The sequence below is a fragment of the Hypanus sabinus genome (assembly GCF_030144855.1).
Source record: "Hypanus sabinus isolate sHypSab1 chromosome 1 unlocalized genomic scaffold, sHypSab1.hap1 SUPER_1_unloc_5, whole genome shotgun sequence".
Taxonomy (NCBI): domain Eukaryota; kingdom Metazoa; phylum Chordata; class Chondrichthyes; order Myliobatiformes; family Dasyatidae; genus Hypanus; species Hypanus sabinus.
In genome coordinates this window covers 677,662-704,063 of record NW_026778912.1, presented here as the reverse complement: position 1 = coordinate 704,063, position 26,402 = coordinate 677,662, and the positions used below count along the sequence as shown (strand labels likewise).

The following is a 26,402-nucleotide window of genomic DNA, read 5'->3' as shown; positions in this document are numbered from 1 at the left end:
TGCGTCAGTAAAGCAGCCAGCATAATCAAAGACCCTCACCCACCCCGGACATTCTCTCTTCTCCCATCCGGCAGAAGGTACAAAAGCCTGGAAGCACGTACCAGCAGGATCAAGGAGAGCTCCTGCCCCGCTGTTATATTGAACAGATCTCTTGTACAATAAGGTATGCTTTTTATCTCACAACCTGACTGTATTAATCTTGCACTTTATCATTTACCTGCACAGTACTTTCTCTGTAGCTGCTACACTTTATCTGCATTTAAGTTCTTAATTTTCTTCCTTTGACCATATAGTTATACCCTGATTTTATCCCTCATCAACAGCCCAGTGTCATTACCACACCAACCCATATCATACCCTCGTTGTTGCCCCTTCGTTTACCAATCTTCAATAGTTGACCCCAATGAGCTTGATTTTTATTGGCCCCAGACTCAATACACCCCTAACCCCAGTGACCCCATGGTTTAATCCTTGCCCCAGCATTGTTGACCTCATTGACTAGAAATCTTGACACAAGGTTGACCACTGCCTTTTAACCCTCACTGACTCCAGCAAATACGACACCATTGACTACATTCTTGCCCCTTGACCCCACCCACCTTAACCCCCCATTGACCCCATAAACCTTAGCACCTAAGGACCCGGATTGTTACACATTGTCTGAACCATTTACTCCCATTGACCCTAGTGTTTCACTCTTTTTACCTTGTCCACTTTCTTGACCCCAGCAATCCTGACTCAGTTCTCGCCCCCGCCCCCGCCCCGTGTGCTCCCCTCCAAGTATCTCCTTTCCCCGTGATGGCCAGGAGGGGGCAGTTTTCGCCGCCGGAACCTTTATCCAGGTTCCTCGGCGGCGGAGGGACGGTCTTTTCGGGACGGACGTACTTCGAGCGTGGCAGCTACTCGGTCGGTGTTCCCGTCCGCCTTCCGGGACGCCTGGTGGTTCCCGGCACTGCGAGTCATGACGCTCTTCCACTTCGGCAACTGCTTCGCCCTGGCCTACTCGCCGTACTTCATCGCCTACAAGTGCACCGGCTTGTGAGTGAGTGAGGGCGGCGAACGGCCGGTTCCCGCCCGCGCCGAGCTCTCTGCGCATGCTCGTGGGGGGGGGGGTGACTGACTGCACGGCGCATGAGCAGTGGGGCCGGCTGCCCCGGGGGTTGTTGTTTGCCGGTCACGGTAGTAGGCATGCGCACTGGTGGAAAGTTCTCCCCCCCACTTTGTCAGGGATCTGTCCCCCTCCCCCAGCTGGATACCTGACTCTCTGTCCACCCCAATGGCCAACTCGTTCCCACTGGCTCAAGTACCCTCTAAATGTCGTTACCCCTATCGAAATCAAAACTGACAGTCGTACACCAATTACTGTAAGTTACAATATAATTAAAAAACGTGCATACAAGGAATAATTCAGAAATCTGATGGCAGAGGTGAAGATGCTGTTTCTGGCTCGTTGAATGTGGGTCTTCAGGCCCCTGTACCTCCTTCCCGATGGTAGTAATGGGAATACTCCATGTGCCGAATGGTGAGAGTCCTTAGTGAGGGATGCCTCTTGCAGATGACCTTGATGGTGGGGAGGGTTGGAGCTGTTGATGAGTCGACAGCCCTCTTTCGATCCCGTGAGCTGGCACCTCCGTCCCAGACAGAAAGCTGTCCGTGGTACATCTTTAGGAAGTTACTGATTCAGGCCGGCTGCAGGCTGAGTGTCTGCTTGGACTGTTTCTTGACACTCTTGCTTTTTCTCGTTTCAGGTCGGAGTACAATGCCTTTTGGAGGTGCGTCCAAGCCGGCGCCACCTACCTGTTTGTCCAGCTGTGTAAGGTAAAATCTTTCACCTGTCTACCATCGGTCTCAAGTCAGAACCGCTGTAACACCCAACCCAGGGACCCCCAGATCACCTCGTGCTACTGCTACTGTGTTATGGGCAATGAGACTTTGATGTACTTTAAAATGTACCCCTCTTATTATCCCTACTGTATACATAACAGGCATTTCAGGGTTTCAGATGCTTCAGGGGTGGGAAGGGAATTACTTTAACAGTGGAAACTTTAATCAAAGTCCATCAGGTTGGAGGTTAACCAGATGGACTATCAGGTGTTTCTCCTCCACCCTGAGGCTAGCCTCATCTTGGCGTAAGAGGAGGCCATGAATTGACATGCTGGAATGGGGATAGGGGTTAAAATGTTTGGCCAACAGGAAGTCCTGCTTATGGCAGAAGGTACAGAGGTGCTCGATGGGTCTCACCAATACCAATTCAGAGGAAGCCACGCTGGGAGCACCGGACACACTAGACGACCCCGGCAGATTGGCAGGTGAAGAGTTGCCTCACACCCGGAAGGACTATTTGGGCCCTGAAAGGAGGTGAGGGAGGAGGCGTCTGGGCAGGTAGCACTTAGGCAGCTTACAGGTAAAAGTGCCTGGAGGAAGATTAGTGGGGAGGGACAAATGGTCAAGGGAATCGCGGAGGAAGCGAGCCCTGTGGAAAGGGGGGTGGGAGGTGAAGATATGTTCAGTGGTAGAGTCCCTTTGGAAATGGTGGAAGTTGCGGAGGATAATGTGTTGGATGCGGAGGCTGATGGGCTGGTAGGTGAGGACAACAAGGACTCTCTCACTGCCAGGGTGGTGGGAAGATGGGGTGAGCGCAGATGTATGGGAAATGGAGGAGATGCAGGAGAGGGCAGGATCAATAGTGGAGGGGGGGGAGCCCAGTTCTTTAAAGGAGGAGGACATCTCTAATGTCCTGGAATGGAATTTATGGGCAGGTGTAGCACTGTACCTCAGTGCACTGTGTAATGATCTGATCTGTATGAATAGTACACAAGACAAGATTTTCACGATATCTTGGGACATGTGACCAATAACAATGTTACAAGAAATGGTATATTGATTTAATGTAGTCACATGTACCGAGCTACTGTGAAAAAATTTGTTTTGCATACGATCCGTACAGATCATTTCATCATATCAGTACATCGAGGTAGTACAAGATATAATAACAGAATGCAGAGTGAAGTGTTACAGTAACAGGGAAGGTGCAGTGCAGGTGGACATAAAGGTACGATCGTAACGAGGTAAGTTGAGAGGTTCAGAGATTAAGAGGTACAAGAGATCTGTTCAGGAGTCTGATAACTGGGGTTGGGGGGGGGGGTGGTTGAAGCTGTACTTAAAGTTACACAATGCCCTTCACCATGGAAAGTGAAGAACATCGAGAGAGAGAGAAAGATGCTTGTGGTCACACACAATGCCAGAGGGTGGGATCGAACCACGTTCTCTGGAGATGTGAGGCACAATGCCCTTTATACCACAAAGCCATCCATCGATGCCTCCTGCAATTTATTACTATTTCAATTTTCTCGTTACTTGGTGAGGTGCGTGAAATGGCCTTTCTTTTTATTTCTCTCCCCCTTACCAGATGCTGTTCCTCGCCACGTTCTTCCCCACCTGGGATGCCTCAGTCGGTGTCTATGACTTTGTGGGGGTAAGTAGCAGCTTGTTGGTGGACGGGGAGAGAAGTCTGCTCGTGCGGCTACAATCTCGTGTCTGGGCTGGATAATTACAGTGCTTTACGCTCTCGGTGACAATGTGAAGGGGTGGGTTAGTGAGCTTGCAGATGACACAAGTTGAACCGGAGTCAGTTATTACCACTGACGTGTCATGAAGTTTGTTTTGTGGCATCAGTACAGAGCAATATACAAATTATTCTAACAAATATAGTAAGAAATACAAGTAGTGCAAAAATTGGTGGAGTTGTGAGCACTGTGGACGGCAGAGGACAGTCAAAGGATGTGGCGGGATAAGATCACTTGCATATCTGGGCAGAGAAATGGAAGATGGAGCTTAATCCTAGATATCGAATGTAAAGGGACAGTACACAGTTAATGACAGGACCTTTAACACTATTGATGTACAGAGGGATCTGTAGTTCCCTGAAAGTGGCAATGGTAAAAGTAGTGTGCAGAATGCTTGCCTTCATCAGATGGGGCGTTGGGTACAGGAATCAGTCATGTTGCAGCTGTATTGGTCAGGTCACATCTGGAGTATTGTGTGCAGTTCTGGTCATTGCGTCACATGAATGGTGTGAAGGCTTTGGAAAGGTGTAAAAGTGGTTCACCAGGATGCTGCCTGCATGAGCTTTAAGGAGAGGCTGGACAAACTTGGGTTGTTTTCTCTGGAGCGGAGGCTGAGAGGAGATTTGAAAGAAGTTTGTCGAATTTTAAGAGGCATAGAGTAGACCGTCAGAGTCTTTCTCCAGGGTAGAAGTGTCAATTACTTGAGGGCATGGGTTATAGTGAGAGGGAGTAAGTTCAAAGCAGTTGTGCAAGATTCTTTGTACACAGAGTGGCGGGTGCCTGGAATGTGATGCTGGGGTGATAGAGGTAGATATGATAGAGGTGTGTAAGAAGCTCTTAAACACATGAACCTGCAAGAAATGGAGGGATATGGGCATTGTGCAGGCGGAACGGATTTAGTTTAATTTGGCATCGTGTTCAGAATTGGGTTGATAATCCCTGACATTGTATGTCCTGAAATTTATTTTGTGACAGCAGTACAGTGCAATACATAAAAACATTAGGATAAGTCACAATAAGAAATATATAAAAATAAATGTACAGTGCAAAAACAGAGCAACATAGTGAGGTAAAGTTTGTGGGTTCTTGGGCCGTTCAGAAATCTGATGGCGGGGGGGAAGAAGCTGTTCCTAAAATGTTGAGTTGTGGATCTTCAGGCTCCTGTACCTCCTGTCTGTTAGTGGTAATGGGAAGGGACATGTCCAGAGTGACGGGGGTCATTGGAGGTAGATGCTGCCTTCTCGAGACACTGCCTTTTTAAGATGTACTCAGTGGTCAGTGGGCTTGTGTCGTGATGGTTTGGCTGAGTCTGCGATCCTCTGCATTAGAGCCTCCATACCCAGATGGCGATGCGACCCGCTGGAATGCCCTCCACGGGGTATCTAGAAATATGCTCGAGTTTTTGGTGACATACCAAATCTCCTCAAACTCCCTGTTGAAGTAGAGCAGCTGGTGTGCCGCCTTTGTTGGCCCCAGGATAGATCCTCTGAGAGGTTGACACCAGGAACTTGAAGCTGCTCACCTTTTCCACTGCTGATTCCTCACTGAGGACTGCTGTGTGTTCTCCTGACTTTCAATCAATTGAGGGGGAGACCTGATACAAATTTATAAAATAGAGTCGACAGTCTTTTTGCCAGGATAGAAATATCAAATACCAGAGGGAATAGGTTTAGGTTGAAATAGGATGTGTCAGCACAGATGTCGTGGGCCGAATGGCTTGTCTGTCTACTGTTTCGCATTCACAGGTCAGACCTTCCTTGCTCAGTTCTGGCACAGTAAGGTACTTTCCAAAACTGTTGTTTCATTATATAGCTCAACTAACAATAGAAAAGGGAGTAAATCAGTTTACCCATTTGGCACCAGGCCTCATAGAAACTGACGTTGAGACAGAGAGTCGCATGCTTCGTTAAACACGGAGGCTTAAGGAGCATCTTGGGAGGCGACAGGAAGACGGAGAGGCGCGGGGAAAGGAGCTGAAGAGCAGGGAGCTAAGGTAGAAATGGGGAGGGGTGCAAAGGCCAAAGGGGATCATCGACATGAGGGGTCTAGAGGCCAGAGGGGATAACAAAGACAAGGTAGGGTGTAGGAATTGGGGAAAATCACAAAGAGGTGTTACGGTGTAGGGGTCGGAGGGGATAACAAAGACAAGGTAGGGTGTAGGGGTCGGAGAGGATCATGAGGAGTTAGGGTGTAGGGGTCGGAGAGGATCACAAAGAGGAGTTGGGGTGTAGGGGTCGGAGAGGATCACAAAGTGGAGTTAGGGTGTAGGGGTCGGAGAGGATCACAAAGGAGTTAGGGTGTAGGGGTCGGAGAGGATCACAAAGGAGTTGGGGTGTAGGGGTCGGAGAGGATCACAAAGAGGAGGTAGGGTGTAGGGATCGGAGAGGATCACAAAGAGGAGTTAGGGTGTAGGGGTCGGAGAGGATCACAAAGAGGAGTTAGGGTGTAGGGGTCGGAGAGGATCACAAAGAGGAGTTAGGGTGTAGGGGTCAGAGAGGAACACAAAGAGGAGTTAGGGTGTAGGGGTCGGAGAGGATCACAAAGAGGAGTTAGGGTGTAGGGGTCGGAGAGGATCACAAAGAGGAGTTAGGGTGTAGGGGTCGGAAAGGATCACAAAGAGGAGTTAGGGTGTAGGGGTCGGAGAAGATCACAAAGAGGAGTTAGGGTGTAGGGGTCGGAGAGGATCACAAAGAGGAGTTAGGGTGTAGGGGTCGGAGAGAATCACAAAGACAAGGTAGGGTGTAGGGGTCGGAGAGGATCAAAGAGGAGTTAGGGTGTAGGGGTCGGAGAGGATCACAAAGACAAGGTAGGGTGTAGGGGTCGGAGAGGATCACAAAGAGGAGTTAGGGTGTAGGGGTCGGAGAGGATCACAAAGAGGAGTTAGGGTGTAGGGGTCGGTGAGGATGACAAAGAGGAGTTAGGGTGTAGGGGTCGGAGAGGATCACAAAGAGGAGTTAGGGTGTAGGGGTCGGAGAGGATCACAAAGAGGAGTTAGGGTGTAGGGGTCGGAGAGGATCACAAAGAGGAGTTAGGGTGTAGGGGTCGGAGAGGATCACAAAGAGGAGTTAGGGTGTAGGGGTCGGAGAGGATCACAAAGGGAGTTAGGGTGTAGGGGTCGTAGAGGATGACAAAGAGGAGTTAGGGTGTAGGGGTCGGAGAGGATCACAAAGAGGAGGTAGGGTGTAGGGATCGGAGAGGATCACAAAGAGGAGTTAGGGTGTAGGGATCGGAGAGGATCACAAAGACGAGGTAGGGTGTAGGGGTCGGAGAGGATCATGAAGAGGAGTTAGGGTGTAGGGCTGGAGAGGATCACAGGGAGGAGTGAAGAGACTGAGTGGGTCACAGAGACAGGGAGGAGAGAAGAGTCTAGAAGGGGTTCACATACAGGGAGGGGTGCTGGGACGAGAGACTGGGAGGGCTGTAGCGGCCAGAGGGTGTCACAGAGACTGGAACGAATGACAGGGACAGTGAAAGTCTAGAAGCAGATATCGTGCAGTATCTGTAAAAATATACTTGAAAACCAACAGCTCTTACCAGCTGAGTATTAGACTGTGTGATAGGATGGTGTAGAGGGAGCTTCACTCCGTGTCTGACCCCAGGAGTGTGTGATGGGAAGGTGTGGTGTGAGGTTCCCTCTGTGTCTGACCCCAGGGTGTTGTGATGGGACGGTGTGGAAGTAGGTTCCCTCTGTCTCACCCTGGGGTGTGTGTGATGGGACGGTGTGGAGGGACCTTCACTCTGTGTCTGACCCCGGGAGTGTGTGATGGGATGGTGTGGAGGGAGGTTCTCTCTGTCTCACCCTGGGGTGTGTGTGATGGGACGGTGTGGAAGTAGGTTCCCTCTGTCTCACCCTGGGGTGTGTGTGATGGGACGGTGTGGAGGGACCTTCACTCTGTGTCTGACCCCGGGAGTGTGTGATGGGACGGTGTGGAGGGAGGTTCCCTCTGTCTCACCCTGGGAGTGTGTGATGGGACGGTGTGGAAGGAGGTTCCCTCTGTCTCACCCTGGGGTGTGTGTGATGGGACGGTGTGGAAGCAGGATCCCTCTGTCTGACCCCGGGAGTGTGTGATGGGACGGTGTGGAGGGAGATTCACTCTGTGTCTCACCCCGGGAGTGTGTGATTGGACGGTGTGGAGGGAGGTTCCTTCTGTCTGGCCCTGGGGAGTGTGTGATGGGACGGTGTGGAGGGAGCTTCACTCTGTCTGACCCCGGGAGTGTGTGATGGGACGGTGTGGAGGGAGGTTCCCTCTGTCTGGCCCTAGGGTGTGTGTGATGGGATGGTGTGGAGGGAGTTTCACTCTGTGTCTGACCCCAGGAGTGTGTGATGGGATGGTGTGGAGGGAGATTCACTCTGTGTCTCACCCCGGGAGTGTGTGATTGGACGGTGTGGAGGGAGGTTCCTTCTGTCTGGCCCTGGGGAGTGTGTGATGGGACGGTGTGGAGGGAGCTTCACTCTGTCTGACCCCGGGAGTGTGTGATGGGACGGTGTGGAGGGAGGTTCCCTCTGTCTGGCCCTAGGGTGTGTGTGATGGGATGGTGTGGAGGGAGTTTCACTCTGTGTCTGACCCCAGGAGTGTGTGATGGGATGGTGTGGAGGGAGCTTCACTCTGTGTCTGGCCCTGGGGTCTGCGATGGGACGGTGTGGAGGGACAGTCCCTCTGTCTCACCCTGGGGTGAGTGTGATGGGACAGTGTGGAAGGAGGCTCCCTCTGTCTCACCCTGGGGTGAGTGTGATGGGACGGTGTGGAAGGAGGCTCCCTCTGTCTCACCCTGGGGTGAGTGTGATGGGATGGTGTGGAAGGAGGCTCTCTCTGTCTCACCCTGGGGTGATATGCAGTGGGAATGCTGCTCCCTGAGGGAGTGACGTTGCTGGGATGGATTCAGAGGCTGAGCTGCTGCTCCGTTTGCCTCAGGAGTTCATGAAGGCAACGGTGGACCTGGCCGACCTCGTGGGCCTGCACCTGGTGATGTCCAAGAACGCGGGCAAGGGCGAGTACAAGATCATGGTGGCTGCGATGGGCTGGTCTACCGCCGAGCTGGTCATGTCAAGGTAATGTGGCCCTTCCTCTCTCCCTCACCTGACCTTCCAACCTCCTCAGTCCCTTCCCTCAGAAAAGGAGTGCGGATCAGTATCGCAATTAGCTTGTCCTGGTACAACCATGAACCAGAGAGCTCACCAATGCCTTTACCTTCTCAGGAGGCGAACTAGACTTGGCATGTTCCCATCCGCCCTCGCCAATTTTTTAATTGAAGCTGCAAAGAATGTATCCTGTACAGATTCATCACAGCTTGGTATGTCTGCAGAGAGTTGGTGGGCACAGCCTAGCACATCGTGGAAAACAGCCTCCCCTCTATGGACTGTCTTTATCTGGAAGTAGCTGGCATAATGAAAGCCCGCACCCGCCCCAGGCGTTCTCTCTTCTCCCCCTCTCCTTGGGCAGAGGATACAAAAGTCTGAAAGCGCGTACCATCAGGCTGACGGATAGCTTGTATCCCACTGTCATAAAAACTCAAGTGTGACAAGGTAGATGTTTGACTGCACAATCTACCTCGTTATGATTTTGCACTGTGCCTTTACCTGCACTGCACTTTCTCTGCAACTGTTACGCCTTATACTTCATTGTTATGTTTCAGCTTGTTCTATCTCAATGCAGTCTGTATGAACAGCTTTTCATGTATCTCGGTACATGTGGCAATAATAAACCAATTCCATTTCCAATATTGAAGTCATCGAGGTGATGAAGATGATTGATGAGGGTGGGGTACTGGATGCTGGCTGCAATCACTCTAATAAAGTGCTTGATATGGTCACTCATGTTGGGTTGATCCAGAAGATTAAGACACAGGGATACTTTGTAGATTGGATTCAAAATTGGCTTGGCCGTAGAAGACAGCAGGTTGTGGTGGAGGGGTGTTACTCTGACTGGGAAGTTTATGACCAGGGATCTGTTCTGGGACCTTGTATAAATAATCTAGCTGAAAAGGTGTGTGGGCTTACTGATAGGTTTACAGATGACACACAAATTGGTGTTGTGGATAGTGAGGAAGGGTATAAAGGTTAATAATCTTCATGTGATGTGGGTGATCATGGTCTTTGACCATCATTGTTCTTGGCAAAGTTTCCTGCAGAAGTGGTTTGTCATTGCCGCCTTCTGTTCAGTGTCTTTACAAGACGGGCAACCCCAGCCATTATCAGTACTCTTCAGAGATTGCCTGGTGTCAGTGGTTGCATAACTGGGACTTGTAATATGCACCATCTGCTCATGTGACTATCCACCAGCTGCTCCCATGGCTTCTTGATGTGGGTGGGGGGTGCGGTCGATGGGCCGGCAGAGGGGGGGGAAGGAGCACACCTTGCACCTCTTTTGGTAGAGGTATTTCTCCACCCTGTGTGGAAAAGTGGCGGATGGAGTTGAGTCCAGAGTTATGTGAGGTGTTGCTCTTCGGGAGGTCAAGTGCAAGGGGAAAGTAGATAATAACGCAGGTGCATTGACTTACAGAGGGATTTTGGCATCCAAGTCCACAGCTCCTTGGGAGTGGCCACGCAAGTGGATAGGGTGGTAAAGACGACGTACAGCACTCCTGCCTTCCTCAATTGAGTGTAACAGTTAGAAAGTCACATTGCAGCTATTATAAAACTTGGGTCAGGCCACTCTTGGAGTATTGTGTGCAGTTCTGGTCAACCAGGGAAGGGTGTGCAGGCTTTGGAGAGGGTGCAGAATAGGTTCACCAGGATGCTATTTGGGTTCGATAGACAGGCAGATGAATGTGTAGAGAATGGAAGGACACAGACCACGTACAGGCAGACGCACAGTTTGAATTGACGTCCTGGTTAGCACAGAAGCCAAGGGCTGAAGGGCCTGTTCCTGGCCTGTATCCTAAGGCATATAGGATAGCTGTACAAAATTATGAATATAGATAGGGGAAATGCAAGGAGGCTTTTTCCACTAAGGTTGGGTGAACCTAGAACTAGAGGTCATGGGTTAAGGGTGAATGGTGAAATGTTTAAGGGGAACCTGAGGGGGGGCTTCTTCACGGTGGTGAGAGATTGGAACGAACTGCCGGTGGAATTGGTGGATGCAGGTTCGATTTCAATGTTTAAGAGAAGTTTGGTTAGGTACATGGATGGGATGGTTGTGGTCTAGATACAGGGTCAGTGGGACTGGGCAGATTAATAGTTCAGCACGGATTGGGGGGTCCAAGCGGCCTGTCTCTGTGTCTAGTGTTCTATAACAGTGTGAGTCAAGACGTTACTAAAAGGTGGATAGGCTGAAGGGACTGGGTGCTGTTCTGTGTTCCTGGACTGCGAAGTTCTGGCAGGTTCCCCAGCATCTGGCCACACGGCATCTGGATCAAAGCTGAGCTGGCTGCAGCCTGCCGGGAGCCTCCACTCTCACGTACGGTGGCCAGGAAAATAGTGTCTTCCCCATGTGCGTGTAGATGTAGTAGTCTGTCTGTCTGCTGGTCGGTATTTCCGAGCCTTCGCTCTTCCTGTTTTCTCTCCAGGTGCATCCCTCTCTGGGTCGGAGCCAGAGGCATTGAGTTTGACTGGAGGTACATTCAGATGAGTTTGGACTCCAACATCAGCTTGGTAAACAATGCCTCATTGTCTCTTTCCCTGTGTGTCGTGTGCTGTCTGAGAAACGCCGTGATAACAAAGTAAAACTGAGTCATTGTCCTTCATTAGTCATCATGCCAGAATTTAATTACTGCACAACGGTACGGTTCAAGAATCAGGAAGTTATGCTGCAGCTCTTTAAATCTCTGGTTAGGCTGAATCTGGAAAGATGTAGAGGATTTTGAGAGGGTGGAGAAGAGGTTCACCAGGATTAGAGAGCATGAGCTGTAATGAGAGGTTGGACAGAGTTGGGTAGTTTTCTCTGGAGTGGCAAGGCTGAGGAGAAATCTATTTGAAGTTTAAAAATGTCATGAGAGGCAGAAACAGAGTAGACAGCTAGTATCTTGTTCCCAGGGTCGAAATACCTATTAACGCATGGAAGGTGTGGGGGGGGGGGGGGCAGTTTTTACACATAGAGTGGTGGTTGGTGTTGGAGCCAGGTACAGCAGAGGTATTTAAAAGGATGTAACATCTATGAATGTGCAGGGAATGGAGGAGTACAGATCTCATAGAACATAGAATAGTACAGCACAGTACAGGCCCTTCAGCCCACAATGTCGTGCCAACCCTTAAACCCTGCCTCCCATAAATCCCCCCACCTTAAATTCCTCCATATACCTGTATAGTAGTCTCTTAAATTTCACTAGTGTATCTGCCTCCACCACTGACTCAGGCAGTGCACTCCACGCACCAACCACTCTCTGAGTAAAAAACCTTCCTCTAATATCCCCTTTGAACTTCCCTCCCCTTACCTTAAAGTCATGTCCTCTTGTACTGAGCAGTGGTGCCCTGAGGAAGAGGTGCTGGCTGTCCACTCTGTCTATTCCTCTTAATATCTTGTACACCTCTATCATGTCTCCTCTCATTCTCCTTCTCTCCAGAGAGTAAAGCCCTAGCTCCCTTAATCTCTGATCATAATGCATACTCTCTAAACCAGGCAGCATCCTGATAAATCTCCTTTCCAATGTTTCCATGTCCTTCTCATAGTGAGGCGACCAGAACTGGACACAGTACTCCAAGTGTGGCCTAACCAGAGTTTTATAGAGCTGCATCATTACCTCGCAACTAAACTCTATCCCTCGACTTATGAAAGCTAACACCCCATAAGCTTTCTTAACTACCCTATCTACCTGTGAGGCAACTGTCAGGGATCTGTGGACATGTACCCCCAGATCCCTCTGCTCCTCCACACTACCAAGTATCCTGCCATTTACTTTGTACTCTGCCTTGGAGTTTGACCTTCCAAAGTGCACCACCTCATACTTCTCTGGGTTGAACTCCATCTGCCACTTCTCAACACACTCCTGCATCCTATAAAGGCCTATCTGTAATCTTTGACAATCCTCAACACTATCCACAACACCACCAACCTTTGTGTTGTCTGCAAACTTGCCAACCCATCCTTCTACCTCCACATCCAGGTTGTTAATAAAAATCACAAAAAGTAGAGGTCCCAGAACAGATCCTTCTGGGACACCACTAGTCACAACCCTCCAATATGAATGTACTCCCTCCACCACGACCCTCTGCCTTCTGCAGGCAAGCCAATTCTGAATCCACCTGGCCAAAGTTCCCTGGATCCCATGCCTTCTGACTTTCTGAATAAACCTATCATGTGGACTTTATCAAATGCCTTACTAAAATCCATTTAGATCACATCCACTGCACTACCCTGATCTATATACCTGGTCAACTCCTCAAAGAACTCTTAATAGGCTTGTTAGACACGATCTGCCCTTCACAAAGCCATGCTGACTGTCCCTGATCAGACCATGATTCTCTAAATGCCCATAGATCCTATCTCTAAGAATCTTTTCCAACAGCTTTTCCACCACAGACGTAAAGCTCACTGTTCTATAATTACCCGGACTATCCCTACTACCTTTTTTGAACAAGAGGACAACATTCGCCTCCCTCCAATCCTCCGGTACCATTCCTGTGGACAACGAGGACATAAAGATCCTAGCCAGAGGCTCAGCAATCTCTTCCCTCGCCTCATGGAGCAGCCTGGGAAATATTCCATCAGGCCCCGGGGACTTACCCGTCCTAATGTATTTTAACAACCCCAACACCTCCTCTCCCTTAATATCAACATGTTCCAGAACTTCAACTTCACTCATATTGTCCTCACCTTCATCAAGTTCCCTCTCATTGGTTAAATCTGAAGAGAAGTATTCATTGGGGACCTCGCTCACCTCCACAGCCTCCAGGCACATCTTCACACCTTTATCTCTAATAGGTCCTACTTTCACTCCTGTCATCCTTTTGTTCTTCACATAATTGAAGAATGCCTTGGGGTTTTCCTTTACCCTACTCACCAAGGCCTTCTCATGCCCCCTTCTTGCTCTTCTCAGCCCCTTCTTAAGCTTCTTTCATGCTACCTTATATTCCTCAATGGCCTCATCTGATCCTTGCTTCCTAGACTGCCTTCTTCCACCTGACTAGATTTTCCACCTCACTTGTCACCCATGGTTCCTTCACCCTACCACTCTTAATGTTCCTCACCGAGACAAATTTATCCCTAACATCCTGCAAGAGATCCCTAAACATCGACCACATGTCATAGTACATTTCCCTGCAAAAAATCATCCCAATTCATACCTGCAAGTTCTAGCCTTATAGCCTCATAATTTGCCTTTCCCCAATTAAAATTTTCCTGTCCTCGTAGAGACAAAGGGATTAGTTTAATTTGGCGTCATGTTTAGCACAGACATTGTGGGCTGAAGGGTCTGTTCTTGGACTGCATTGCTCTGTATTCTACGTTGATCACCTTCGCTCTGTCCACGACGTCCGCCTGGAAGTCCCAGGGTCCAGCTATTTTAATACTCCTCCCCATTCCCACACCGACCTGTAGGCGTGCTGCCCCTTCCACTACCTGGGTAAGACTGAACATAGACTGAGGAAGTCATTTCCCAGACCTCCGATAGTCCTCGACTCAACAGTGAACTTTGCAACTCCAGGTAAACCTCCTCACACTCTGTACCTGGTTCTTCTCCTGATCTACCCATTTTCCCCTGCACCCACCCTCCCCAGGGCCATCACCCTATTTCATTCCCACTTCCCCTCCTCACTTACTCCCCAGCAATCCCATTATTCCCATTCGCCTCTCCCTAGTTCCCATTTGCCCTCCCCTTTCCATGCTCCACCTTCGCATTCCAACAGATTTTACCCTCTGCAGCTTTTGCTGCCTCCTTTGTGGCTCTCTCCGCCCTCCCCTCCTCAATCTGCCTCACCTGCTCGCCTGCCAGCTCTTGCTCCACATTTCCCCACACCAGTCATCACTTTCTTTTCAATCCAGATGAAGGGTCTCAACCCTAAATGTCACCTGTCCATCTCCCTCCACAGATGCTGCCTGGCCTGCAGTTTGTCTGTTGCTCCAGATTGCAGTGGTGGAGTGAGTGACCGGTCATCCCATCACGCTTGTGAATTGAGCCCTGTGGATGGTGGACAGGCTTTGGAGAATTAGCACAGGGTTCCTAGCCGCTGACCAGTTCAGGCTCCAGTCAGTGGGAAACTCTCTAACCCATAGGGGACAGACAGAAGAGGTCACTTGGCACTGGCAGCATATTACAGGGGTAGTACAGTTTTGCTGAAATTAGTGTGTGTGTGTGTGTGTGTGTGTGTGTGTGTCCCATCCCCCAGTGAGGGGCTGTGTGTGTGTGTGTGTGTGTGTGTGTGTCTGTCACCGATCCCCCAGTGAGGTACTGTGTGTGTGTGTCTGTCTGTGTCCGATCCCCCAGTGAGGTACTGTGTGTGTGTGTCTGTCAGTCTGTGTCCGATCCCCCAGTGAGGTACTGTGTGTGTGTGTGTGTCTGTCTGTCTGTGTCCCATCCCCCAGTGAGGTACTGTGTGTGTGTGTCTGTCTGTCTGTGTCCGATCCCCCAGTGAGGTACTGTGTGTGTGTCTGTCTGTCTGTGTCCCATCCCCCAGTGAGGTACTGTGTGTGTGTGTGTCTGTCTGTGTCCGATCCCCCAGTGAGGTACTGTGTGTGTGTGTCTGTCTGTCTGTGTCCCATCCCCCAGTGAGGTACTGTGTGTGTGTGTGTCTGTCAGTCTGTGTCCGATCCCCCAGTGAGGTACTGTGTGTGTGTGTGTGTCTGTCTGTCTGTGTCCCATCCCCCAGTGAGGTACTGTGTGTGTGTGTCTGTCAGTCTGTGTCCGATCCCCCAGTGAGGTACTGTGTGTGTGTGTCTGTCTGTCTGTGTCCCATCCCCCAGTGAGGTACTGTGTGTGTGTGTCTGTCAGTCTGTGTCCGATCCCCCAGTGAGGTACTGTGTGTGTGTGTGTGTGTCTGTCTGTCTGTCTGTGTCCCATCCCCTAGTGAGGTACTGTGTGTGTGTGTCTGTCTGTCTGTGTCCCATCCCCCAGTGAGGTACTGTGTGTGTGTGTGTGTGTCTGTGTCCCATCCCCCAGTGAGGTACTGTGTGTGTGTGTGTGTGTGTGTGTGTGTGTCTGTCTGTGTCCCATCCCCCAGTGAGGTACTGTGTGTGTGTGTGTGTCTGTCTGTCTGTGTCCGATCCTCCAGGGTTGAAATACCTATTATTGCATGTAAAACATGAAAGACCTATGGCACATCACAGGCCCTTCAGCCCACAAAGCTGTGCTGAACATGTTCTTACTTTAGAACTACCTAGGCTTTACCCATAGCCCTCTATTTTTCTAAGCTCCATGTATCCATCCAGGAGTCTCGTAAAAGACCGTATTGTCTCCACAGCCGCCGGCATTCCTCACACTCACCATTCTCTGCATAAAAAAACTTACCCCTGACATCTCCTATACCTACTTCCAAGCACCTTAAAACTCTGCCCTCACATGCTAGCCATTTTGGCCCTGGGAAAAAGCCTCTGACTATCCACATGATCAATGCCTTTCATTATCTTGTACACCTCTATCAGGTCACCTCTCATCCTCCTTCGCTCCAAGGAGAAAAGGCCAAGTTCACTCGACCTATTCTCATAAGGCATGCTCCCCAATCCAGATAACACCCTTGTAAATCTCCTCTGCACCATTTCTATGGTTTCCACGTCCTTCATATAGTGAGGCAACCAGAATTGAGCACAGTACTCCAGGGTCCTATGTAGCTGCAACATTACCTCTCAGCCCTTGAACTCAATCCCAGAATTGACGAAGGCCAATGCACCGTATGCCTTCTTAACCACAGAATCTACTTGCGTAGCAGATTTGAGTGTCCTATGGACTCAGACCCCAAAATCCCTCTGATCCTCCCACACTACCAAGAGTCTTCCCATTAATGCTATATTCTGCCATCATATTTGACCTACCAAAATGAACCACCTCACACTTAACCTGGGTTGAACTCCATCTGCCACTTCTCAGCCCAGTTTTACGTCCTATCAATATCCCGCTGTAACCTCTGACAGCCCACCACACTATCCACAACACCCCCAACCTTGGTGTCTTCAGCAAATTTACTAACCCATCCCTCCACTTCTTCATCCAGGTCATTTATAAAAATCACAAAGAGTGGGGATCCCAAAGACACACCACTGGTCACCAGCTTCCATGCAGAATATGACCCATCTACAACCTCTCTTTGCCTTCTGTGGGCAAGCCAGTTCTGGATCCACAAAGCAATGTCCGCTTGGATCCCATGCCTCCTTACTTTCTCAATAAGCCTTGCATGTGTACCTTATCAAGTGCCTTGCTAAAAACCATATACATTACATCTACAGCTCTACCTTCATCAATGTGTTTAGTCACATCCTCAAAAAATTCAATCAGGCTCATACGGCATGACCTGCCTTTGACAAAGCCAAGCTGACTATTCCTAATCATATTATGCCTCTCCAAATGTTCATAAATCCTGCCTCTCAGGATCTTCTCCATCAACTTACCAACCACTGAAGTAAGACTCACAGGTCTATAATTTCCTGGACTATCCCTACTCCCTTCCTTGAATAAGGGAACACCATCCGCAACCCTCCAATCCTCCAGAACCTCTCCCGTCCTCATTGATGATGCAAAGGTCATCGCCAGAGGCTCAGCAATCTCCTCCCTCACCTCCAACAGTAGCCTAGGGTTCATCCCGTCCGGTCCCAGTGACTTATCCAACTTGATGCTTTCCAAAAGCTCCAGCACATCCTCTTCCTTAATATGTACTTGCTCAAGCTTTTCAGTCCACTGTAAGTCATCCCTACAATCACCAAGACCCTTTTCTGTAGTGAATACTGAAGCAAAGTATTCATTAAGTACCTCTGCCATCTCCACTGATTCCATACACACTTTTCCACTGTCACACTTAATTGGTCCTTTTCTGTCACGTCTTATCCTCTTGCTCGTCACGTACTTGTAGAATGTCCTGCGGTTTTCCTTAATCCTGTCCACCAAGGCCTTCTCATAGCCCCTTCTGGCTCTCCTCATTTCTTTCTTAAACTCCTTCCTGCTAGCCTTATAATCTTCTAGATCTCTATCATTACCTAGTTTTTTGAACTTTTCGTAAGCTCTTCTTGATTAGATTTACAACAGCCTTTGTATACCATGGTTCCTGTTGCCTACCATCTATTCCCTGTTTCATTGGAATGTACCTATGCAGATCCCCACACAAATATCCCCTGAACATTTACCACGTTTCTTCTGTACATTTCCCTGAGAACATCTGTTTTCAATCTGTGCTTCCAAGTTCCTGCCTGATAGCCTCATATTTCCTCTTACTCCAATTAAACATTTCCCTAACTTGGCTGTTTCTATCCCAATCCAATTCAATGGTAAAGGAGATAGAATTGTGATAACTATCTCCAAAATGCTCTCCCACTGAGAGACGTGACACCTGACCAGGTTCATTTCCCAACACCAGATCAACCACAGCCTCTCCTCTTGTAGACTTATCTACATAGTGTGTGAAGAAACCTTCCTGAACGCACCTAACAAACTCCACTCCATCTAAACCCCTCACTCTAGGGAGATGCCAATCAATATTTGGGAAATTAAAATCTCCCACAACCTTGTTATTATTACTCCTTTCCAGAATCTGACTCCCTATCTGCTCTTCGATGTCCCTGTTACTATTGGGTGGTCTGTAAAAAAAAAAAACTACCCAATATAGTTATTGACCCCTTCCTGTTCCTAACCTCCACCACAGAGACTCTGTAGACAACCCCTCCATGACTTCCTCCTTCTCTGCAGCTGTGACACTATGTCTGATCAACAGTGTCACTCCCCACCTCTTTTGCCTCCCTCCCTGTCCTTTCTAAAACACCCAAAGCCTGGCGGGTAAAGTCACCATTCCTGCCCCTGCACCATCCAAGTCTCTAATGGCCATAATGTCATAGCTCCAAGTGCTGATCCATGCTCTAAACTCATCCGCTTTATTCATAACACTCCTGGCATTAAAATAGACACATCTCAAACCATCAGTCTGAGCGCATCCCTTCTCTATCACCTGCCTATCCTCCTTTTTGCACTGTCTCCAAGCTTTCTCTATTTGTGAGCCAACCTCCCTTTCCTCCGTCACTTCAGTTTGGTTCCCACCTTTCTGCAACTCTCCCAACCTGTCCTTTTTGTACAGGTCACGCCTGCCCCTGAAGAGGTCTCAATGATCCAAAAATCTGAATCCCTGCCCCCTGCTTCAATCCCTCAGCCACACATTTATCCTCCACCTCATTCTATTCCTATACTCACTGTCACATGGCACAGGCAGTAATCCCAAGACGACTACCTTTGAGGTCCTGCTTCTGAACTTCCTTCAACTCCCTGTAGTCTGTTTTCAGGACCACCTCCCTTTTTTTTACCTATGTCGTTGGTATCAATATGTGCCACAACCTCTGGTTGTTCTCCTTCTCACTTCAGGATATTTTGGACGCGATCGGAAACATCCCGGACCCTGGCACCTGGGAGGCAAACTACCATCCACGTTCTTTCCTGCTTCCACAGAATCGCCTGTCTGACTCCCCTAACTATAGAGTCCCTGCCACTGCTGCCATCCTCTTCCTTTCCCTACCTGTCTGAGCCACAGGGTCAGAGGCGCGGCCACTGTTGCTTCCCCCAGCTGTACTCAAACAGGAGTACTTATTGTTCAGGGGGACAGCCACTGGGTTACTCTCCAGCATCTGCTTCTTGCCCTTCCTTCTCCTGACTTGTTACCCACTTATCTGTCTTCCCAGGCCCCGGAGTGACTACCTGCCTATAGCTTCTGTTTCAAATCCCCCAGTGTCTGAGTGAGTGTGTGTGTGTGTGTGAGATCCCCTGGTGAGGGACTGTGTGTTTGTGTGAGAGATTCCCTCTGTGAGGGACAGTATCTTTGAGTGAGTGTGTCTGTGTCCCATCCCATCCCCCAGTCAGGGTCTGTGTGTGTGTCTGTCTGTCTCTCCCATCCCACAGTGTGTTTGTGTGTGTCCTAAATCCCGGTGTGGGACAGTTCATTTGTGTGTGTTTGAACTCCTGGTGATACGGTGTGTTTGCACGTTCTCTGATCCCCTCTCTGTCTTCCCTTTTCTATTTTGGGATTGACCCCATATCTCTGGCTATGAGACAGCAGCATTTATTTCTGTGTTAATAAACATGCCGTCATTATAAAATGATGAGAGGGGTAGAGTTGTGTTTTCAAATACTGAAATACACAGGTGGGTATTCAAAGGGTTTTTCATGCATGGTGGTGGGTGTCGGGAATGTGCTGCCAGAGGGGTGCGTTTCTGTGAGCCTGTTCGGGGTAACACGGCTGTGCTGTGTATGGTGGGAGACCATCCTGAGAAGAGAGTGTCGGGCGGCCGCTGACCACGTCTCTGCTCCTTTCTGCCGCAGGTTCACTATGTGGCTATGGCGGGCCTGGTGTGGATGTTCTCCAGATATGACCTACCGAAGCACTACCGCCTGCCCATCGCCATTCTTCTGGGGCTCAGTGTCTACAAACTCTTCCTCATGGAGTGAGTGTTGCCAACTGGGAGCATTGTCCGTCTGTCTCACGTCTCCCCGGGGGGCTGGTGTGGGAGGGGAACCGTGTCCTGAGACTTTCTGTAACTCACTCTGACCTTTCTCCCACCCCCTACAGGTCCGTCATTCACATCTTTGTGCTGGGCAGCTGGATGGCGCTGCTGGTGAAAGCGGCCGTCACTGGCGCCGTCTCCCTCAGCGCACTTCTGCTCTACGTCAGCCTCGTACATGGCAACTGACCTTGATGGGTGGGGGCAGGGCCACGGTCCCCCGTCCCCACGTTCTCTCGCTCCCTCCCATTCTCTGAATGTCTCTCCCCATTCCTGATCTCCTCCTCCCTCCCTCTCGGATTCTAGATCTACCACCCACCTAACCAATCATAGAGTCCCCCCCCCCCCCCCCCACCGTTCTCCCATCTTCCCAACCCCGGGGAAGGCTTCCAACCCCCTGTCCCAGCCCACCACCCTTCAGTTACCCCCTCACTGCATCCCCCTTCACTCTGCTCTGAGGAGGACAGACACAGCTCCTGGGAGAACCCACCTCCAGGGTTGTGTGAACCTTCCCAGTATGGTGGAAGGGTGAGGGAGCAGATTTGGACTCTTTCCCCACACCTCCAATCATTCATTGCTTTAGAAGCCTGACTCTATTCCGCCTTGTGCACTGGGTGTTGCGCAAGACTGGTGGGGCTTCCCACCACGCTATGCCCGAGGGTCTTTCCGAAGCGGAGGTTGATCTGCTCCAAGCACATAAGGTGCTAAACTGGTCTGAGGAGGAGGAGCTGGCAGATTGTGGATACATAACTTACTGGATGTAGCCACCATTGTTAATACAGTGATTAAACATCAATCTTGATCCAAGCTTTAGTATTTATTTTTCATTAGGTAGACTTGAAATGATGAGTGTGTGAAATGGCAACTGTTAGTTGGCTTAGAATGCACGGTTCCAGTCTCCGTGTCCCTGGGTCAGACCCACACCGGGAGCACCAAGCACAGTTCCAGTCTCCGTATCCCTGGGTCAGACCCATACCGGGAGCACCGTGCACAGTTCCAGTCTTCGTATCCCTGGGTCAGACCCATACCGGGAGCACCGTGCACAGTTCCAGTCTCCGTATCCCTGGGTCAGACCCATACCGGGAGCACTGTGCACAGTTCCAGTCTCCGTATCCCTGGGTCAGGCCCATACCGGGAGCACCGTGCACAGTTCCAGTCTCCGTATCCCTGGGTCAGACCCACACCGGGAGCACCGTGCACAGTTCCAGTCTCATATCCCTGGGTCAGACCCACACCGGGAGCACCGTGCACAGTTCCAGTCTCCGTATCCCTGGGTCAGACCCACACCAGGAGCACCGTGCACAGTTCCAGTCTCCGTGTCCCTGGGTCAGACCCAGGCCCAGAGCACAGTGCACATTTCTGGTCCCCGTGTTCCTGCACCCCATTGGTCTCACTCCATCAGCTGTGCATGAGACCTGTCACCAGCTTTGGAAGTTCTGGACCCATCTCCCAGCTGAAGTGTGTTATGTTACATGACACAATGACAAAGATCTGTCCTGAATTTTTTGTTAAAATGAGATTTATTCTACAATGATTAGCTTCCAAAACACTGCATTAAGCTGCCTTCTCAATCACACACACCAAATCTCCCAACACTGCACATGGAGACAAGAATGATTAACACCCACCATAAATAAGTTGGCTGCATTCACTAGTTTAAACCAGAGTAGAAGGAAAATCTGGCAAATAAATTCAGGGGTTGGCTTCGAGGCTTGTGGCTGAGTTGTAGGCATTTTAGTAATAAAGTTCCTTGTCCCACCAACCTATAGAGAGAAAGAGAGAGAATCTCAGTTCAAAAGGAAACCGGAAGCAACAGCAGGGGTAGTTACCAGGGTGACCTGGATCGGGGTCTGTGATGGGATGGTGTGGTGGGAGCTTCACTCAGTGTTTGACCCCGGGAGTGTGTGGTGGGAGCTTCACTCTGTGTCTGACCCCGGGAGTGTGTGATGGGTCAGTGTGGAGGGAGATTCACTCTGTGTCTGACCCCGGGAGTGTGTGATGGGTCAGTGTGGAGGGAGATTCACTCTGTGTCTGACCCTGGGATGGTGTGGTGGGAGCTTCACTCTGTGTCTGACCCCGGGAGTGTGTGATGGGACGGTGTGGTGGGAGTTTACCTCTGTGTCTGAACCCGGGAGTGTGTGGTGGGAGCTTCACTCTGTGTCTGACCTCGGGAGTGTGTGATGGGACGGTGTGGTGGGAGTTTCACTCTGTGTCTGAACCCGGGAGTGTGTGATGGGACGGTGTGGAGGGAGCTTCACTCTGTCTGACCCCGGGAGTGTGTGATGGGACGGTGTGTCTGACCCTGGGGAGTGTGTGATGGGACGGTGTGTCTGACCCCGGGAGTGTGTGATGGGACGGTGTGTCTGACCCTGGGGAGTGTGTGATGGGACGGTGTCTCTGACCCCGGGAGTGTGTGATGGGACGGTGTGTCTGACCCTGGGGAGTGTGTGATGGGACAGTGTGTCTGACCCCGGGAGAGTGTGATGGGACGGTGTGTCTGACCCCGGGAGTGTGTGATGGGACGGTGTGTCTGACCCCGGGAGAGTGTGATGGAACAGTGTGTCTGACCCCGGGAGAGTGTGATGGGACGGTGTGTCTGACCCCGGGAGTGTGTGATGGGACGGTGTGGTGGGAGCTTCACTCTGTCTGACCCCGGGAGTGTGTGATGGGTCAGTGTGGAGGGAGATTCACTCTGTGTCTGACCCGGTGAGTGTGTGATGGGTCAGTGTGGAGGGAGATTCACTCTGTGTCTGACCCCGGGAGTGTGTGTTGGGACGGTGTGGAGGGAGTTTCACTCTGTGTCTGACCCCGGGAGTGTGTGATGGGACGGTGTGGAGGGAGCTTCACTCTGTGTCTGACCCCGGGTGTGTGTGATGGGACGGTGTGTCTGACCCCGGGAGAGTGTGACGGGATGGTGTGTCTGACCCCGGGAGTGTGTGATGGGACGGTGTGTCTGACCCTGGGGAGTGTGTGATGGGACAGTGTGTCTGACCCCGGGAGTGTGTGATGGGACGGTGTGTCTGACACCGGGAGTGTGTGATGGGACGGTGTGTCTGACCCCAGGAGAGTGTGATGGGACAGTGTGTCTGACCCCGGGAGAGTGTGATGGGACGGTGTGTCTGACCCCGGGAGTGTGTGATGGGACGGTGTGTCTGACCCCGGGAGAGTGTGATGGGACGGTGTGTCTGACCCTGGGGAGTGTGTGATGGGACGGTGTGTCTGACCCCGGGAGTGTGTGATGGAACGGTGTGTCTGACCCTGGGGAGTGTGTGATGGGACGGTGTGTCTGACCCCGGGAGTGTGTGATGGGACGGTGTCTCTGACCCCGGGAGTGTGTGATGGAACGGTGTGTCTGACCCTGGGGAGTGTGTGATGGGACAGTGTGTCTGACCCCTGGAGAGTGTGATGGGACGGTGTGTCTGACCCTGGGAGTGTGTGATGGGACAGTGTGTCTGACCCCTGGAGAGTGTGATGGGACGGTGTGTCTGACCCCGGGAGTGTGTGATGGGACAGTGTGTCTGACCCCGGGAGAGTGTGATGGGACAGTGTGTCTGACCCCGGGAGAGTGTGATGGGACGGTGTGTCTGACCCAGGGAGTGTGTGATGGGACGGTGTGTCTGACCCCGGGAGTGTGTGATGGGACGGTGTGTCTCACCCCGGGAGTGTGTTATGGGACAGTGTGTCTCACCCCGGGAGTGTGTGATGGGACAGTGTGTCTCACCCCGGGAGTGTGTGATGGGACGGTGTGTCTGACCCCGGGAGAGTGTGATGGGACAGTGTGTCTGACCCCGGGAGAGTGTGATGGGACAGTGTGTCTGACCCCGGGAGAGTGTGATGGGACAGTGTGTCTGACCCCGGGAGTGTGTGATGGGACGATGTGTCTGACCCCGGGAGAGTGTGATGGGACGATGTGTCTGACCCCGGGAGAGTGTGATGGGACGGTGTGTCTGACCCCGGGAGAGTGTGATGGGACGGTGTGTCTGACCCCGGGAGTGTGTGATGGGACGGTGTGTCTCACCCCGGGAGTGTGTGATGGGATGGTGCAGAGGAAATACGTGTATGTGAGATGGAACAGTTCCTTCAGTACTTACTCCCAGGATGTCGCCGAACTCCCAGCTTCCGAATCTCGTCGTAAACGAATATCAACATGCCAAAAGGCATCGGTACGAACCACCACTGCCCTCTGCAGAAGAACCACAGCCATTACGTTACTGTGCCAACTATTCCCCCACTCTTCATACTCCCCAACATCGCAGGTCAATACCACATTAAACATTATCCAAGAAGTTAAAAAGTGGGATAGGGGTGTCCCGCGGTAATTGGTGGGGCTGTTGGCAGTGTGGATGGACCTAGGAAGCCTGGTGTCCGAGTCCGAGGATCGAGACTGGATTATTATTATGCGTAGTGAGATTCGATGGGAAGCTTGTCCTGTATTCTGGGGCTGTTAGCAGAGCACCACACAGTGGTTAGTATGGTGCTTTGCAGCACCAGTAACACAGGTCCAACTGCCCCTGCTGTCTGTAAGCTGCTTGTTGCTTCACCCCGTGACTGCGCCACTTTCTAAAGATGTACGGGTTAGGGTTAGTGAGTTGTGGGCATGTTATGCTGGCACCAGAAGCACTGCCACACTTGCAGGCTGCCCCCAGCACATCCTCGTTGGGCGCTGACGCAAATGAAACATTTCACTGTTTCCACCTGTAAGCTAATCGTTCATCTTTGCTCATGCAGATGAGATCGTTACAGAGCACTGAGAACAAGGTGAGGCAGTAACTGGGACAAGGCCCAGGCGAGGGTGGTAAGGACCCAGGTACTCGGGTATCCGAGACTAGAATTCAGACATGATTTTAAGACTGAGACAAGAACAGGTTCTTGTTTCAGATGCTAGACCAGAACCTGATGAGACAGATGAGAATCCAAATGAGACAGAAATCCTTAATGCAATCACAGAATGAGCCAAGGTTGAGTACCGAACCAGAGTTCAGGTGCTGTTTAAACGTCCAAAACAAGGCCACCAATTAGCAGAGCGGACCTGAATCTTCAAAGGGACCGCGCTGTTACTCACACTCCGGAGAACCTGGGCATCTGAACTCCCGGGGCTGGCACGGTCAGGTGTGTGACAGAATGCAGAAGAGTGTCAGAGCTATAGAGGAAGTGCAGTGCCAGAGCACAGCCACGGGGTAGGAGTTGCCCTCGAGCCTGGAGGTATGTGCTGTACGGCTTTTGTATCTGCTGCTCAATTGGAGGGGTGAAGAATGTCTGGGGTGGGGCGGGTCTTTACTGAGGCAGCGAGAAGTGCAGACAGAGTCCGTGGAGGGGAGCACAGGAGCTGGTAAACACTGCAATCGAGAGCAACGTACGATCTGCTGGAGGGACTCTGGGTCAAGCAGCATCGGTGGGGAGGCTGGTCTCTATGATGTGCTGAGTTGCGTCCACAACTTTTGGCAGTTTTTTGCAGTCACGGGCAGAGCAGTTGCCGTACCAAGCAACCATGGTGCTTGTGTAAAAAGGGATCTGTGAAGGTACAGGGAGATGAGGAGGTGAAGATATTCATTGTTTGGAGAGAGGGGAGGGTGCAACCATACAAAGCATCAATACAGGGTCTCGGCCTGAAACATCAACTATCCAACTCCCCACCGATGCTCTCGTTTGCAGTGTCTGCCAGCTCCTGCGCTCACAGCTGGGGTGCTGTGTACAGGTCTGGTCACTGCACTGTAGGAAGGAGGTGACTGCACTGGAGAGGGTGCAGGGGAGGTTCCCCCAGATAGTGTCAGGGTCAGAGTACTCCAGTGTCCGGGAGAGTTGGTTCAAAAGTATTGGGGAAAAAAAAGTGAGGATCAAGTAAAATGAAGGAAAGTGCTAGAGAGATTATGAAAGTGTCCTGAATAAATTAAAGGAGAAAAAGTTTAACAAGAGATAAGAATTTAACTTCCAGAAATGTGAAGGCAAAATTGAAAAAGGTGACAAACACAGAACTGAAAATGTTATATTTAAATGCACATAGTATACAGAACCGGGTAAATTATCTTGTAGCGCATCTAGAGATTCAGGTATGATGTGGGCATCACAGAGTGACGGCTGACAAAAGATTGCAGTTGGTCGCCTAACCTCCGAGGACACACATTGTATTAAAAGGACAGGCAGAGGGGATGGGGTGGCTGTTTTGGTTAAAAAAAAATTAAGTCAAATCCTTAGAAAGAGGTGACATAGCACTGGAAACTAGAATCCTTGTGGGTAGAGTTAAGAAACTGAAAGCTTAAAAAGACCCTGATGGGAGTTATTCTGC

The 26,402-nt window shown here is 50.7% G+C and overlaps 2 protein-coding genes across 4 annotated transcripts in view; one reads left to right on the top strand and one right to left on the bottom strand.

Moving 5' to 3' along the window:
• The first annotated feature begins 853 nt into the window (after positions 1–853).
• tmem147 (transmembrane protein 147) lies at positions 854–20,926 on the top strand. 3 transcript variants are annotated; one of them, XM_059957453.1, is made up of 7 exons: positions 854–1,038; positions 1,749–1,818; positions 3,410–3,475; positions 8,480–8,616; positions 11,073–11,157; positions 19,941–20,062; positions 20,188–20,926. In XM_059957453.1, exons 1-7 carry the CDS (start codon positions 962–964, stop codon positions 20,306–20,308), a joined length of 678 nt encoding a protein of 225 aa, XP_059813436.1. In that variant the 5' UTR covers positions 854–961; the 3' UTR covers positions 20,309–20,926. The 3 variants fall into 3 exon arrangements, with proteins under 3 accessions (XP_059813436.1, XP_059813438.1, XP_059813437.1); XM_059957455.1 differs by having other exon boundaries at positions 902–1,042; XM_059957454.1 differs by lacking the exon at positions 854–1,038 and adding an exon at positions 1,231–1,364.
• A 694-nt stretch (positions 20,927–21,620) lies between these two features.
• The window catches only part of LOC132385403 (potassium-transporting ATPase alpha chain 1-like), a 44,945-nt gene continuing 40,163 nt past the window's right edge, over positions 21,621–26,402 (bottom strand). The window contains exons 22-23 of the mRNA XM_059957449.1: positions 24,211–24,302; positions 21,621–21,882 (exon numbers count right to left, since the gene is read on the bottom strand). Coding sequence (XP_059813432.1) covers positions 21,854–21,882; positions 24,211–24,302 — 121 coding nt within the window. The 3' untranslated portion in view covers positions 21,621–21,853. The remainder of the gene's footprint in view (positions 21,883–24,210; positions 24,303–26,402) is intronic.